General features: G+C 59.0%; 2 protein-coding genes across 2 annotated transcripts in view; one reads left to right on the forward strand and one right to left on the reverse strand.

Annotated features, from left to right (window-relative positions):
- Window positions 1–1,045: 1,045 nt before the first annotated feature.
- Window positions 1,046–6,136, forward strand: HSD11B2 (hydroxysteroid 11-beta dehydrogenase 2). Its single transcript, XM_068993312.1, has 5 exons — window positions 1,046–1,310; window positions 4,759–4,971; window positions 5,088–5,273; window positions 5,383–5,520; window positions 5,724–6,136. Exons 1-5 carry the CDS (start codon window positions 1,046–1,048, stop codon window positions 6,134–6,136), a joined length of 1,215 nt encoding a protein of 404 aa, XP_068849413.1.
- A 1,036-nt stretch (window positions 6,137–7,172) lies between these two features.
- The window catches only part of ATP6V0D1 (ATPase H+ transporting V0 subunit d1), a 37,938-nt gene continuing 28,545 nt past the window's right edge, over window positions 7,173–16,565 (reverse strand). Inside the window, exons 3-8 of the mRNA XM_068992298.1 lie at window positions 13,082–13,260; window positions 11,614–11,693; window positions 8,327–8,404; window positions 8,038–8,214; window positions 7,835–7,912; window positions 7,173–7,738 (exon numbers count right to left, since the gene is read on the reverse strand). Coding sequence (XP_068848399.1) covers window positions 7,577–7,738; window positions 7,835–7,912; window positions 8,038–8,214; window positions 8,327–8,404; window positions 11,614–11,693; window positions 13,082–13,260 — 754 coding nt within the window. The 3' untranslated portion in view covers window positions 7,173–7,576. The remainder of the gene's footprint in view (window positions 7,739–7,834; window positions 7,913–8,037; window positions 8,215–8,326; window positions 8,405–11,613; window positions 11,694–13,081; window positions 13,261–16,565) is intronic.

Consider the following 16,565-nt stretch of genomic DNA (forward strand, 5'->3'; position numbering starts at 1 on the left):
TCACTTTATACCCTGGGGGATCCTGGGAGCAGGGCAGAAATCATCCTGTCCTAGAGGCTGCCCTCACTGACTCCCCGGGTGTCCCCATTGGCCTGGCTCTTGGGGTCCCTGGGGTTGGAGAGTGGGCTGGAGTTAATCGGAGGCCTAGATGCTTCCACAGAACTTCCTCTCCACACACCCGTGCCCACACACGTACACTTGTGTGGCAGGAGGACGGGGGCGGTGGGGGCGGGGGAGGGATTGTGTGTGGGGGTAGATTGTGGGGACGGGGTTTGCTGCAAACCCAGGGCTGGAAAGTGGAAGGAAGGGGGGAATTGCGGGGCAGAGACTCCCAAGAATCTGGTCTGTCACCCTGCTCCACCTAGCCCCCAGCCCCAAATCGGTCGGTGGCCGCAGGTAGCTTAGGTGTGAGCGTGTGTGCTGGGCACCTGCGGCCGCTCAAGGCATGGTGCTTACGCCGGCGTTGGCCTAGGCTGCCGGGTGAGGGCGGGCTGGTTCCCCGAGGTGTTCTGGCAGGCACGGCTGGCCGCGGAGGTGCGGTCAATGTGAGGATGGAGGTTGCGTGTGTCCTCAAGTGTCCCGAGCAAGTGTGAGCTGTGGATGTGCTCACCTGGCAGTCGTGGCTCAGCGGACCAGCGCAGGAGTGAGCGCATGGGGGGCACTAGGGCTAGACCTACCGCAGCTCTCCTGGGAACGGCCAGCGGCGAGTTGAGCAGTTGAGCAGCAACTTTGGGACTTGGTTCCGGCTTCTTCGAAAGCGGATCTGACCGCGGGGGCGGGGCAGAGGGCGGGAGGTAGAGGTGGGGGCACCTGCCCGGCAAGGGGTGCGGGCAGAGAAGTAAAGGAAAGCCCCGCCCCTTCCCCGCCTCCGTTCCGCCCTCGCCCCCGCCCCCGGGGCTCTTTAAAAGCTCGGCCCGAGGGCGAACAGAGAAAGCGAGTATCCCCTCCCGCCCCTGGCTGGTGTCCTGCTGCACCCCGCGTCCCAGCCCCGAGTCCCAGTCCCTGCTCTCCAGCCCGGTCCCTGCCCCGCCCCGCCCCGGCCGCCATGGAAAGCTGGCCCTGGCCGTCGGGCGGCGCCTGGCTGCTCGTGGCGGCCCGTGCGCTGCTGCAGCTGCTGCGCGCAGACCTGCGTCTGGGCCGCCCGCTGCTGGCTGCGCTGGCGCTGCTGGCCGCGCTCGACTGGCTGTGCCAGCGCCTGCTACCCCCGCTGGCCGCACTTGCCGTGTTGGCCGCCACCGGCTGGATCGTGTTGTCCCGCCTGGCGCGCCCGCAGCGCCTGCCCGTGGCGACTCGCGCGGTGCTCATCACCGGTGAGTGCGCGGGGCGCGGAGCGCGGCGACTCCCGGTTCGAGGGCGGGACCGGACACCCAGAGGGCTCCTTGTGGGCATGCCAAGGCAACGCGGGACCCCCAGCCGAGAAGTGGGGAAGCCCCTCTCCCCTGGGTTCAGGGAGCTAGCCAAGTAGGAAGCGCAGGGCACCTCCCCAAGTCCGGGTTGACTACCTACAGCTTTGGGGAGTGTTGAAGGGAAAAGGAGGAAGGGAGTGGGCAGGTGCGCAGGGGAGACTGCTAAAGGAGCCTCCTGGAGCCTGGGATTTATGCTATGTCCCTCTCCAAGACAGCAGTCTTCCGACAGAGGACACTGCTCTGAGGGACTTCAGAAAATCCTCACCCCTTGAACTCTGCCTAACATCCCCACGTGGGAGGTCTTGTCTCTTCCCTGGGACCAGGAGGAATAGGCTTAAATGGAGAGTTGGGACCCCCTTCTCCCAATTGACTGGGCTCCTTGGAGTTCAGAAAAGCTTGGGGTCATCATGAGGGACAGCTGGACATTCAGCCACCTCTCAGATCCCACCACCCAGACCCAAACTGTGAAGGAGTTGTCCGGAGTCTGCACTCATTATGCCACCACCATTCCTCCTGGTCCTCTGTGCCTGGGAAGGAGGTGAGGTCTTAGAGAGCTGGGCTCAGGTGCCTCTGGCCACCTTGTTGAGCTCTCTTTGTCTGGAACAAGGAATAAATATATCACCAGAAGGAGGGAAGGAGGAGCTGAGACCCAGAGTGGAGAGGGAGAGAAAGTGGGCACTACTGTATAGGACACTATTGGCTCTAGTGTCGGGGAAGGGGAGCCTGGGCTCTCCCCTAACCCGCATGGCTTTGGACAGGTGCTCAGGGTTCTCTCTCTTGCACTGGTGAGTGGCTTCTCAGAGACCTCGGTCCAGTAGGGGGCCCTGCATGATCAGAGGAAGCTGGGAAGACTTCCCAGAGGAGGCCATCCTTGAGCTGGGCCTCAGAAGATAAGTGGAGATAGGTAAGAGTGTGGAAGGTGTTTTGGATCAGACAAAGGGTGTGCGCCAGAGGCTTGAAGCAGGGATAAGCATGGCCTGAGGGGGAAGGGGCCAGCCAGTAAGCAGTCTAGCTGCTGAGATGAGGTGAGACAAGCATTTGTTTCCTTGGAAGGGGCCTTGAATGCCCAGCAAGAAGTCAGAATGTACTCAGGTGAAGGTAGCAGGAGGGTTTGAGCTTCAGTAAAGATGGTGGAGATAGAGGATGGCTCAGGTTGGGTGGGAGAGATGTGAGTTCAGGGTAGAGTGAGAAGTTTCAAGGGTCCCCAGTTTTAGTGCTCTGAGGAAGGAGAGATGACAGACCTCCTAGTACAAAAGCAAAGAGTTTCTGCCCCCAGGGACCGGACAGCTCCCTTCCTGCCTTCTGATTAGTGAGTTCCGCCTCCTCAGGATCCAGGTCATCTTCAGATACTAGTGACCCAGGCAATCTTTCCTGGGATCTCACCTCAGGTCCTTGTGCCGCTACTGTTAGACCTCCTACCCTTGATCTTGAGAGTGAGGTAAGACTGAGTCTTCCCTCAGTTCTGGTTGCAAAATCCCGCAATGGAAAAGGGGAAGTAGACTGCCCAACCCACCCCATCTAAACATCGAGAGTTGACCTCCAAGCTTCCCAATGCCCCTAAACTCTGGGGTTTCTTCACTCACTACTGACTGCAGTACAAATAGGTGACCAGGCCCTGCCTCACTTGCTAGGAACACAGTGCCTTGAGCCTGCCAGAACTGCCACACACCCCTCCCTGGGAATGCTCCTGAGAACCCCTAGCCGAGGCTACTTGGGAAGCTCAGCCCTGGGGTCAGGGTTTGGGTGGAGTGACTGGGTACTTTGTGTGCACATCTGTGCATTGCTGGGCAGTATGGGTCTCATGGAAGTGAGCCATTGTTGTTCACACCTCTCTGCAGGTAGGTTGGAGGTATGTGTAGGTTTCTGAGTGTGTACAGGTGAGCAAGAGGGTATGAAAGGAAAGGTGGGGGTGATTGTGTTGGGACCTCAGAGCTGAGGTTCTGGGAGGCCTTAGTTTCCCTGTGAAGGGCTTGTCTGCTCTGGAAGGGAGCTTAGGCAAGTGGGGACACACATACACACACACACACACACACACACACACACACACACACACACACGTGCTCATTCCCCTCCTCCAGCCAGACTTGCCCAGGAAGTACCCCTCAGCTTGGGCTGGCTAGTGGGCTCCCAGCTACACAAAGCCCAGCTTGCAGTCCCCCAGCTTTGTTTTCTCCCTCAACAGAGAGAAGGGGGGAGCTGGTTGCGCAGAACCACTTTGTAACCTCTGATCAGCAGGACCACCATGGGGGCAGGCTCTAAAGAGCTTCCTTCCTCACTGGTCACCCCCCTCTCCACACCCCCTCTTGTTGACCACCCAAGGAGCTGGATTGGAATGGGAACAATCAAAGGAGCCGGGGTTTATTAGACCCCTACACTGGCTCTGCCTCGTGGTTTATCTCTCTGCATACCAAAACCAGGAAATTAAGCCTCCAAGAGTGGTAACTGACCTCAGATCACATTTGATGGATGTGGGAAGGGATTCTAATGCAGATCTGTTCTTGTCTTCATCCACTGTGACCCTGTCCTGGGGGCAAGTTATTTGAGGCTCAGAGAATGTCCCAGTGTTGCCATTCACTGGAATTCCAAGGGCCAAGCATGAGGTGGGGATGGGCCTCCAGCTTGCCTCGAGCCTGGAATAGTAGAGGGTGCTGAACTGGAAAGGAAGGTGGAGCTCAGGTGGTACAGGGCCTAGATGATGGGGACAGAGCACATTGGCTTTATCCTAAGGGCTGTGGGGAGCCTTGGAGAAGTTTCCAGAAGCAGAGGGTATTGTTATTTTGGGAAGGATCCCTTGGGCTACTTAGGCAGAGAATGGATTCAAGGAGACAAAGTGGGACAGAACGAAAAAAGGGGGCTGCTTCGGTGTCCAGGTAAGAGGAAGAATGCTGGGCAAGGGCAGTGAGAAAGGAAGGGAGGCTAGGGAGTAATATCTGCATATGCGAGCTGAGGCCTGATCTCAAGCAGACAGAAGGACATCAGGGCTGGGGCTGGTCTCAGCTGACCTACCAACAGGGTCCTGACCTTACTGTGTGCCAGCTGAGTGACTTTGGGGGAAGCAACTTAGCATTACTAGATCTCAGTTTCCTCATCTGTAAAGTGGGGATCATAAGCCATGTTTGATAGGGTCGCTATGAGGGGTCAGGGAGATGACAGCTGTGAAAGAGTTGGACCTCAGGAGCTCAGCCAGAGGGTCCAAGCCTCCCAGAGATGAGCCTAGGAAGGGAGGGCTGCTGATGCTGTGAAGTCAGGAGTCAGGAGCCTGGATCTCATCCAGGCCATGGTGACCCTGGGTTGTCTCAGGCTGAACTGGGCCATGGTGGCATTTACTGGCTGTCCATCCTTCCCTGACCAGGCTGTGACTCTGGTTTTGGCAACGCGACGGCCAAGAAGCTTGACGCCATGGGCTTCACAGTGTTGGCCACTGTGTTGGATCTGAATAGCCCTGGCGCCCTAGAGCTGCGTGCCTGCTGTTCTTCTCGTCTGCAGCTGCTGCAGATGGACCTGACCAAGCCAGCAGACATTAGCCGTGTGCTGGAGTTCACCAAGGTCCACACCGCCAGCACTGGTCAGTAAGCTCAACTTCGCCAGGAAAGGGCATGGCTGGGCAGATGTGAGGGGGCCAGGATTGGAGGTGTGCTGTGGGACTGACCCGCAGCTTCCCTCCTGGCTCCATGCCCTCAGGTCTGTGGGGCCTGGTCAACAATGCGGGCCAGAACATCTTCGTGGCGGATGCAGAGCTGTGTCCGGTGGCCACTTTCCGCACCTGCATGGAGGTGAACTTCTTTGGTGCACTAGAGATGACCAAAGGCCTCTTGCCACTGCTGCGTCGTTCGAGTGGTCGCATTGTGACCGTAAGCAGCCCAGCAGGTGAGGGTCCTCCCGCACTGGAGCAGAAAAGATGCCTCTGCTGGGCAGGGAGAGATACTGGAGTCCCTGGCCCAGGCTGAGGCATCCGCCACTCCCAATCCATCCCCAGGAGACATGCCGTTTCCATGCTTGGCTGCCTATGGGACCTCCAAAGCGGCCTTGGCATTGCTGATGGGCAATTTTAGCTGTGAACTTCTGCCCTGGGGTGTCAAGGTCAGCATCATCCAGCCTGCCTGCTTCAAGACAGGTGAGGCTCAGGGATTTAGGGGTGGGGCCTGTCGGGGGAGAGGAGGAAGGCAGGGTGGGTGTGGTCTTCTCTGGAGTGGGATTGGGTCTGAGGAATGGGCCTGACTTTGGCTGGGGGCGGGTCTCAGGTTGTGAGTTAGAGACCTGGGTCTGGGTTTGGCTTCCCTCACTGACCCCTTTCTGGCCTTGGCACTCCTTCCGCAGAGTCAGTGAAGGACGTGCACCAGTGGGAAGAGCGCAAGCAGCAGCTGCTGGCCACCCTGCCGCAAGAGCTGCTGCAGGCCTATGGTGAGGACTACATCGAGCACTTGAATGGGCAGTTCCTGCACTCTCTGAGCCAGGCCCTGCCAGACCTCAGCCCGGTGGTAGATGCCATCACCGATGCGCTGCTGGCGGCCCAGCCACGCCGCCGCTATTACCCAGGTCATGGCCTGGGGCTCATATACTTCATCCACTACTACCTGCCTGAGGGCCTGCGGCAGCGTTTCCTGCAGTCCTTCTTCATCAGTCCCTATGTGCCAAGAGCACTACAGGCTGGCCAGCCTGGCCTTACCTCTGCCCGGGACATAGCCCAGGACCAAGGCCCCAGACTGGACCCCTCTCCCACTGCCCAGTGAGCAGGGCACATGTAGAGCAGCTCCAGCAGAGGAGGTTCCTTGTGCCCTTGCTCCTCTTCCAGGTATTCTGACCCCCAAGGTCTGCCCTAGAGCCTGGCCCAAAGGACCCCAACCCCATGCACTGCCGATGCCACAGGCCAGGCCTGGTGAGGTGAAGGCTTTCCAGTGAACCTCTGGGCCTCTCCTGCTTCATGAGCCCAAACAGACCCTCCTGGGCACAAGGCTCCACCATGCAGCTTGCAGAACCCAGCTGGATGGGAAGTTTAGTTCAAGGCTTAACTAGAGCCTTAGCTAGGATCCTACAGACAGTGCCTCTGCAAACTAAGGCGAGATTAGGTAGGTTGGGGACCCCCTCAGGATTATTTCTTGGCACCAGTGCCTCAGTGCTGTGATTTGAAGGGTGAATCCTGTTTCTTGACTGGCTCAAGGATTAGGGCCCTGACCACCCACCCCAAACCCCCTAAGCCACAGGGAGGCTACATACTCACCTGATTGACACTTTTTGAATAAAGACAAATTTTTATTTCTCCTAGAATAGGGGAAATGCTCTGTTTGCCTAGTGACAGGCTGTGGCCGTGTGACAGACCAGAAACTGCCTGGGCAACCCCCAGGGCTCAGCATGGGGGCCTGGGCACAGGACCTGGTTTACATCCAACCCCCTTCAGTGACCTTGGGCAGATCACGTATCCATAGGTTTCCTCAGCGTGAAACGGGGGTAATGACCCCAGTCCAGGGAGTTGTGGTGCTCAATGAAGCAAACAGGGAGCCCTAGGGGCCCTCTAGAGTCAGAAGCCCACTCCATGGGCCTGTTGGAGCCTCCGGCAGAGAAAGGGGCCATTTGCCACCAACCTCCCGCCCCGAGGAGCCTGGCTGCACAGGGACAAGGCCAGCCAAGGGCTGCCACCCGAGGAAGGGAGGTAGAAGGCTTAGGTGGGGGTGGGCTCAGGAGGCCTGAGGCAAGTTGGGGATCTGGGAGAGGGGCCAGGGCCCAAAGGAGACAGAAGACAGCTGGGCTTAGAGAAGTTTTTATTATCTTGGAAAGGCAGAGCTACTCCCCCATTTCCCAAAAACACACATACTTTATCATGGCCATGGCTCTGGGGGGCCCACTGAGGGAAGAGAAGTTTCACACTCCCCCCAGGGGTTCTTGGGTTAGGGAGGGACACAAAAGTGACCACATGCTTCTCAGACACGTCAGCGGCTGTAAACACAGGGCTGAGGGGGCCTCCTTGCTCTGGAGGTGGGGGCTTGGTCCATCCTTGGTGTGGGAGCAGGTGCCCAGCCCCCCTGCAGGCCCAAGAGCGGTCTCGGAGAGGGTCAGGGAGGCGGGGCAGCCACGGGGACAGCATGCTCCCCCAGGGCAGGTGGGTGAGCCGTGAGCTTTGTCACAGCACACAGACACACATGTACACACGCACTAGGGAGCCTTGGTCCAGGGTGCTAGAAGATAGGGATGTAGTTATCAATCTTGGCCCGATGGCGTTGGGCGATGCACTCGGCAATCCACACAATGTTGCGACATTCCTGCTCCTTGAGCTTCACAAACGCATAGAAAACACCAAAGTGGAACTGATTCAGAAAGGCCAACTTGTTCAGTTTCACCTGCAGACACAGGAAGGAGTGGTGTGCAAGGGGCTGGGACCGGAGTCAGGCCTAGGCCACCAACCCCTCCCTTCGACAAGCAGGCCCAGCACTCACCTCGTGCTCGAAGAATCGGTCCTCCAGGGTCTTGTCTCCAGGGTTGCTGCCCGCACCTTCGAAAAGCAGCTTGTACTCCTGACTCAGGAGAACGGGGGCGGGGCGTGGGGGAAAGGGAAGCATGAGCACGAGGGCGCTGTTGGGTGCGGGGTGGGGATGTGGGTGCCAACAGGCCTGCCCCCCGTCCCAGTCAGGCCACTCACCGGGTAGTAGTCGGCCACGTTCTTGACTTGCTCATAGTCGTCAGCTCGAGCCAGCTGGGCCAGGCCCTCCGGGTAGAGCCGTCCACAGTGCGGGAAGAGCTTGGCACGGTCCTCCTTGGACAGCTCTGTGCCGAAGGAGTTAATGGTGATGATGAAAGCGCGGCGATCTGCTTCAAACTGTGGGGTGCCGGAGAGAGAGAATGGGAGGGAGGCAGTAGCCAGTCAGTTATCAGGGCTTCCCCACGCCAGGCCCAGGGCACCAGCAGGTGGGACGGAGGCAGGTACTCACCTCCAGGATGGGGCACATGGCGTCGGCCGTGGTCCCACCCAGCAGGGTGCAGAACTTGTAGAAGGATTCCAGGTAGGCCTGTGCAGGGCATGGGGCTCAATCAGCCTAGGCAGGGAGACTCGAGGTGGGCCTGCCAGGCTTCCCCCTCACAGTTCCTTTCTTCCCTCCCCAGCTCCTTTCATGGTTAATCCAAATATCATACCCATGGACTGGCCAGGGCAGCCCCCATGTCAGAGCCCCCCAAACAGCCACAGATTTTCACTGTGCATCAGCCAAGCAGCAGTAGCCTGCTGCCTCCCCCACCCAGCAGCGAGAGAGCAATTTCTGACCCACTGTCTGCCTCGTGGTGCGGTGAGGATCGGGCTCAGAGAGGGGCCCTGTCTTGCCCCGGCTTCTCTGCCTGTCTTTTCTCCAAACCTCCTCTCAGCCTCAGAAAATCACATGTTGATGGGCTAGTGAAGCATGGTGACTCTTGAGAGTTTATGGAGATAGCCTGGACTGGGTGCCCCAGCCCCTCTCAGCACCCCACCTTAAAGAGCACCTCCTCCTCTTCCCATCCCCTAGGCAGTCACACAGCAGGAACCAGATTGTCAACCTAGCTCCTGCTGAGGGATGGTTATTGCCTGCGCGGACGTCAGCCCTGCAGTGCGATGGCTGAACACTTGGGCTGCCAGCGGGAACAAGCACTTGCTGCCCAGGCAAATTGGATCTGCCGGGTGTAAGGAGAAGCCAGGTCAGCCCAGGCCTCAGGTCCCTCCAAGGACTAGCTCCTGAGACCAGCCAGGCCCAGGCTTCCTTCCCTGAACCTCTTCCTGTGAAGGAAGAGGGGCAGAGTCTCATGACCTCTGGGAAGCTTCCTCTACTCAGATCCTCCAGGGTCCTAGCTGGTGGCACAGCCACAGGGACTCTGGCTCTACAGGCTTCTGAGCTGGGGGTGAGAGCTGGGGAGGCAGGGGAAGCTTTCTGTGTGGAGGTCTGCCCTCCAAGCTGCAGAGAACATTCCGCCCACTGTGTGATGTGGGCACGGGTTCCACTGGCCCAAGAGAGGAGGTGAAATGAGACCCAGGAGTCCACAAGCCCAGGCCAAGCCTGGCCAGTAGCGCTGGGCAAGCTGGGCTCAGGGGAAGACCCGAGGGGACCGAGTCACAGGAAACAAGTCTAGAACCAGTCAGGGAGTAAGCAGCTTGGAAGGGAGAGTGGACCCCAGCATAACAGAGGACTTGGGTGACAGAAACAGCTGCCAATCCTACCATGGATTAGTGGCACTAGTCTCCCCTGGGACCGTCCCCAGCCATCTCCTTTCCTATGACCAGCCAACTTGGGTGTGTCCAATCTCAGGCCTGTCCCAGAGGGGACTGCAGTTCCTCTCTGTGGGGGAAGCCACCAGCTTTTGCCAAGCTGGGCTGACCCTGAAAAGACTGACCCCAGGGTGGTGGAGGCTGGTGGAATAGGCCCAGACTTTCTTCTGGAGGCTGAGCAGCTGAAGAAACTGGCAAGACCCCAAAGGCTCAAGTACCAAGGTCACCTTCCCACCTCCACCCTGTCCCCTGGCATCTGCCAGCCCATGTCTGCTGCACCAGCTGCCTACGGTTCCCACCCGCTACTGGGGGTCTGCCTAATCTCCCATCTGTGGCTACTGGGCTGGGACATGACCTGACGGGCGGGCCTGGCATGGCGCCCACAGCATTGGGTCGGTGTTTACAAGCTGGTGCCCAGGCAGCCCTCGCGAGTGACTCCAGCTAGAACCAGTCAGGTCCGGTGAGGGCATGGGTGAGGCCGAGGGGACAGCCTCACCCACCCCTCACCCTGCCTCAGGGCAGGGAACCTGGCAAGGAGCCAGGAGCACTGCAGGGGGGGTGGGTTGTGAACACTAACACACGAGAGCCAGCTCTCACTGCCTGCCCCCACCACCCCCCTTGCCCCATGCTCCCCATCTCCCTATTAGCAGAGGAGAGCACTTGCTTTGCAGGCAGGCTGAGCCAGGTGCAATGTGCAAGTGCTGCCCAGGGTCTAGCAAGTGGCTGTGGCTTCAGGCAGCCCACTCCACTTTTCTGAGCCCTCAATCTCCTCTTACAACTGGCATACCGATGCCTACCTAGCTCCCAGAGCAGCCCCAAGGAGTACAGAAGCCAACAGCCTTCCTGCCTCTCATCTCATCCCCTCTAGTCTGTCCGCCAAACTCTGATGATACTCTGCCCTGCTGAAAATCCTCCCTGGCTGACCCTGCCCTACAGGGTAAAAGTCAAACTTCTGCCCTGGCATTCAGGGCCCTGGGCACCTGATCCTGTGCCTGACTTGATCCTTTCTTTCCAGGTCTATCTCCCACTGTCTAGCCGGAACCGGCACTTCCACAGCGAACTGCCTGCCACCTGGCTCGTGTTCCACACTGGCTTCTGCATGTGCTGGCCCTGTGCCTCCACTACTACAACCTCCAGGTGGGCCCTTCACCCACCTGCACACCCGCCCTGCCCTCTGGCCCAGACCCCTGCAGCGAGACTGGAGGGCGTGGGCTCAGGCCGCAACTGTCTTGGCCACCTAGTTCCAAGTAGGGAAGGAGAAGGGCCTCATTGTAAAGATCTAAGAGACAGATGTTCTCAGGTTAGGTCAGCAGGGCTGTCAGCAAGTGTTATCTACCTTCCGGGCCTGCCCACTGCTGACCCCTCAGAGGTCCTCACTATGGCCAGAGCCCAGTCTGCCCCAAACAGTCCTCACTGGTCCCTGGCCAGCACCCTTCCCTAGCTCCCAAGCCTGCTCCTAACCTCTTTGAGCCGGGGCAGTGCTGACCCAGGAATCCCAAGCCCATTTTGTTTTCAGGGGTCATCAGCTAGTGCACAGCCTGATGGGAAGCAGAAGGTGGGTAGGGTTGAAGATGGTGGCATGTGGCACCAGCCCTAGACCCGGGAAACTGAGAGGGACACAGGGACCTGGCCACACCTGGCTGGGTCCCTCTCCCACTGTGCTCAGGTGCTCCTTGCTGGCAACAGTCCAGGTGGGGTAAGCCTGAGAGTTATGGCCTGGGTGGTGGCCAGTGACCCTCCTGGATGCAGGGGGAGTGGCAATCCAGGAGCCCTAGCCATTCCTGCTGATTTTACCTGGGCCCAAGGGGTGGAAAACCTGTTCCATGCGTCTTGCGCCAGTCACGGAAGCCAGAAAGTGAGCAGATAAGCCCCTGGGAAAGGAGCCCATGGAACTGCGTCCTGTCCCAGCACCCCAGTAAACCACCAGCCCACCATGCCCATGGCCCCACCAACCCACTTCGCCACCACCACAGGGCCCGGGGGCGCTACCTTGTAGAGCGTGTTGCGGATGATCTCGATGTTCATCTCATCGAGGTCCTGCTCTGAGATGCAGTCCTGGAAAAATGCCGCTGGGGAGGAAAGACATGGTGTGAGGGGTGGGCTAGCGGACTCTCAGCCTAGGCAAGAATCCTGCTGATGTTCAACTGCCCCTGCAGGGCACAGAGGACCCCTGCCACAAGGCCCATCTGGCTGGGAAGTGGGGGATGGGGGGGCACCAACCTGGCCTAGACTATTGCCTTAGAAGTGACCGAAGCCATACTCCAGGCCGTGTATACTGACCTGAGCTTCTCTAGCCTTCTTGCTACTAAAATTGATTCACAAAGGAGGCGGCCAGCCATAACATGATCTAATCGCCTCTGGGGCAGACCCAAGCTCAGATCATGCCAAAGACAGGCTTGCATAAGAGGCTGTGACATCCTCCCTTCTCCAGGGGCAGCTGTGGATTCAGGGCCTGGAGCCCACTTCTCTGCATCTCCCAGGAGGGCCTGGGGCCCACATGTGGAAAACTCCTTTTCCTCAGAACAAGACCTGAGTACGACAGCTGGGTGAGCAGGGACCAGGGACCCAGGGAACCATTTTAGGGCTGGCATTAGAGGCCAAAGCAGAAGAGAGCCCGTTGATCCCCAGGGAGCTCATGGACTCACTGGTCTGTTTCTTCTTTAGAGATGGAGAACCTGAAGAAGCCACCGACAGCCTAGAACTAGCTCAGAGTTACCATGAGAGGTTAAGATATTGTGTAGATAAGGCCAAGCAGGTAAGGCCTATGCCTCTTACTGCAGGACCAAGTGCAGCTTTGGGCCCAGTTGTACAATCCTGGCAGCTTCCTGGAGGTGGTGTCCTGGGGACTAGCGTGCTGGCTATGAGGACACTAGCTGGCGATAGCCTTAGTGCCTCTCTCCAGCCCCCCTCCAAGGCAGGCAGGGGCCAATGCTGCCTAGGCGAGGCCCTGTAGGAAGCTCCCAGTTCCCCTTCCTTCCTTGGCTTCTGACATGAACTCTGCATCCTGCTGGACACTGCCTGACTTGGCCCCTGGGACCTGCTTGGTGGAGCAAGTGAAGCTGTTTCCATCCCTCCTCTGCCTCATGGGCAGCAAGTCACTACAGCCCAGCTTAGGGCCACGGTCTGTCAGAGCTCCCAAGACTCCGAGGGACCCAGGCCCCCTGAGCTCTGCCTTCCTCTGCATTCTGAAAAATCAGCCAGATTCACGAAGTTAGATCGTCTCAGTCAGGCCCTGGGGGTAGTCTGCCTGGCCCAGTGAAAGCAGCAGGAAGGGAGCAGAAGGCAGGACGAAGAAAAGAGAATGGGAGGCGAATCTGACAGGAAGAAAAAGGTAAGCAGCCATGGGTGGGCCTCACCTTCTGGCTCCAGGCTGCCCCCAGGGTCCAAAAAACCCCACCCAGAGGCTCTGACATTGATGCCACTGCCCGCCTCTCCCTCCTCCGGCAGGGCCGCTCACCCAGGGGCGTGTCCACCAGAATAGCATTGTAGAGCTCGGCAGGTGTCTGTGCGATGTTCACGGCCTCCATCTGCTCGAAACTGCCGAGCGGGTGGCACTTAGGCACAAGCTCGGCGATAGAGCGCTGGTGCAGCGTGCCCGTGATGAGCAGGATTACGTTGTCGATCATGTAGCTGTAACTGCGGGAGGCACACAACAGCACGGACCCCTTGAAGTCTGGACACAATGCCGTGCCCCATCCCCCACTTGGGCAGGCCATCAACCCCTCAACTGCAAGCACTGCCTCAGGCTCCTCTCCCTGCCCAAGGGTGCTCCCTCCTTCAGCACCAGAAGCACAGAACAGACATGGCCCCTCCCTGAGGGATGTGTGTCGGGGGTACTTCATGCCCTTATGAGTGAGCAAGTGACGGGGAAGCAGGTCATTAACGACCCCCAGGGTTTTAACCAGTGTTTTGGCAGGACGTGGGAAGCATGGGTGTACGGAGGTGGGACACACAGGCCAGCTTGGGGGATGAAAGAACTGAGAGATGAAAGCATGTTCCAGGAAGAGGGAACAATGTGTGCAAAGACCTGGAGGCATTTGCTGAGTGGCAGACGCATTCGAGGAACTGAACTCTGTCAGGGCTGGCAGAGGGAGGGGAACCAGGGCGGTGCTACCAGCGCCTGGAGCCTGGAGGCGGGCCCGGCTGAGGGTCCTGACTTCATCTGGAGCGTAAGGGGTCATGAGCAGGATGCAAGCAAGAGCAGCACAGTCACTCTGGCTGCTGTGGGGAGATGGGGGTGGGGCGGCGGGGGGAGATGGCCAGAGGAGGGGAAGGTTGGGGAGTTGGGTAGGAAGAGGCGTGTCTAGGGAAAATCAGACAGTGGGAGGCTCCCTCTAGAGTAAGGCCGCAGGTCAGGCTGAGACGGACAGGAGCTGTCCTGTGCAGTCCACTGGGAGCACAGGGCGCTGCTTCCTTCCTTAGGGCCTGAGGCCAGCGCGAGGCATCCACCCAGATGGCCTGGAGGGGGCCCAGAGACCTGGAAGGAGCTGGGGCTCAGGTCAGTGCCCTCCGGCCCAGAAGACTGGCTCTGGACAGCACACAGGCAGCAGAAGGGGCTGGAGAGCTGGGGCCTCCCACTTCAGACTTGGCAAGGGGCTCTGCCTCCGCCCATTAAGACAAGGCCACAAAGGGGCCATGGCCCAGAGCTCTATGTAGTCACCTGCATGAGGAATGGGGTGAAGAGGAACAGAGGGCCCCAGTCAGGCTGCAGGAGCCACAACTCTCCTATGGCTTGTCACCAGTGATGAGCTTGGGGCATGAGGGGGACTGCTCCAAGGCCAGAGAGGGGCTCCCACTGAAGTGTGGAAGCTGGCCTAGAGGCTGCTGCCCTAACACTGAGCACAGACCCCACCTAGCTGTCAGGTGGGCCACCAGCTGTCCTGTGACAGTACCTTGAGCACCCAGTGTTGAGACTGTCCAAGGTAGGAAGTGCCCCCAATTCCAAGGGAAGAAAAGGAGGAAGGTGGTGGCCTAGGCCTCAGCTCAGGGCTGGCTACAGGGGGAGCTCCCACAGGGCCTGCCAGGAAGGGGGCAGGAGGAGAAAACCACAGTTCCTGTCCCGACCTGACCCCCACCCCCCTGCTTGCTACACACTCCCCCAGCTCCCACCCAGCCCAGCGCCCTGCTATGACCTCTGCTCTCCTGGGCTTCGGGCCAGGCAGCTGCCCTCTCTCCACCCCAACCCGGCTGGGTCAGCTGCAGGATGTGTGCTGAGAAGAGACAGGCCTGCCTCCTCAAACCGGGGGCGGCAGACAGAGGCTATTCGCAGCCGCAAGGCCCAAACGGCCAGCCTTTTGTCCCTGACCGGACCCAGCTGGCAGCATGGAGGGACTTCGAAGAGAACCCGCTAGGGTTCTGTGCTGTGGTCTCCAGTCCTAGCCCACATCGTCCCCTACCCTGCACAGCACACCTATCCTGCCCCTGCTGCCTCCAGAATCTCATGCACCCCAGGACCCACAACACTCCACTTGTGACCCATCCAGCCCCACTGATGTTCCCTAAGAGAGCCACAGAGACCCCATGCCGAACCTGAAGATGCTCTTTCATGCTCTCACCAGATTTTGGACAGGCAGGCGGGGAACTCTGTACCTCTTCGAGCTGTACTATCCAACCGATCCCACACCACCAGCATCAGCAGCCCCACTGTCAGAGGATGTAAGGTGCAGAGACTGGGGCCCCAGGCCCTGTCACCCCACAAAGCGGATGAGCACGATGTCCCTTGGCCAGTGTCTACATACCTCCTCTCATGTCCAGGTCCCCATGCCCTTACTCTACACTCCCCATCTTACCGTGTCTTCTTAGAGGACTCTCCACAAGTCAGTTTCCTTTCTCTAAACCTCCCCACTCCTTGTACCACAGAGAATTCATGTATGTTGAGCGTGGGACTGGCATCAGGGCCCTCCTGACCTGGCTCGGAGGTGAGCCCCGTGGGAAGACTCCACTGTCTGGCTTTGTGGCTGTCCCTCCAGTGATGTGGAACAGGCCAGCTATGATTCACCGACAGCAGATGTGGGGGCTGGAGATATCCCACCGCCGGCTGCCCGCAGACTCCTGCTAGAAGTCCTGGCTGGGCACCAAGGGAAATGCTAAGCCAACTAAAGCCCCCTACTTCCTTCCAAAGCCCCCCTTCTATCTAGGCTAGGCCAGCCTTGGACGACCCTGCTCCGGGCCCAGCAGCTCCCTCCCCTAGGTCAATGACGAAGTTGCTATGGCAGCAGCCCCTGCTTCTCTCCCCTGCCCAATGAGAGCCAGGATCTCCTTTTCTGGGATGAAAGGAGGCAGGGCAAGGCAGAGATGCTGCTGGCCCAGCTGTCTGCTCTTCCCCCAAGGTGAAGGCTTTCAGCAAGCAGGGAAATCCTCCTCCTTGTCATAGTCTGGCTTTAGCAGCTGCGTCCCTGCCCCCAGAAAGTCACTCCCCCAGCCCTCCCCTTACTCGGCCTTAATAGGAGTGAGTGAGGCTCCAGCTGGTCAGCGTCTCCCTCCAGAGAAAGACAGCTGGGGAGTGGACAGGCGTCTGCCCGCCAGGTCAAAGAGGCCCTCTTGGGTGGGAGTGGGGCAGTCTGTATTCTTCTGCCCAGAGGCCTTCCTTCACCCTGTGCCTTCAAAGAGTCAGCTTGGGCTGACAGAAGTCTTGGGATGGAGTTCAGAAAGCCACTTTCTCCAAGAAGTCTTCAGAGCCCCCAGCCAAGCCCTGTCCCTCTGCTGTGCCCTCTGGCGCCACCTGCTGGAGCATGATGGCTTACTCCCACGGTCTCATCACCTTGGCCTCGGGGCCAGGTCTGATGCTGGTGAGGCGGCCATGATGACTATGCACCCCAGCCAGCTCAGCCAGTTGGCCCATCTACCGCTCTGAACAGAGGCTGCTAGTAATCGTACTTGTGCTCAATCACATCTGGGTCCTATCAAGCCCTGCCCCAGTGGAAAGTGAAGTGATATCAAGC

This window comes from Capricornis sumatraensis, chromosome 20 (assembly GCF_032405125.1).
Source record: "Capricornis sumatraensis isolate serow.1 chromosome 20, serow.2, whole genome shotgun sequence".
NCBI lineage: Eukaryota > Metazoa > Chordata > Mammalia > Artiodactyla > Bovidae > Capricornis > Capricornis sumatraensis.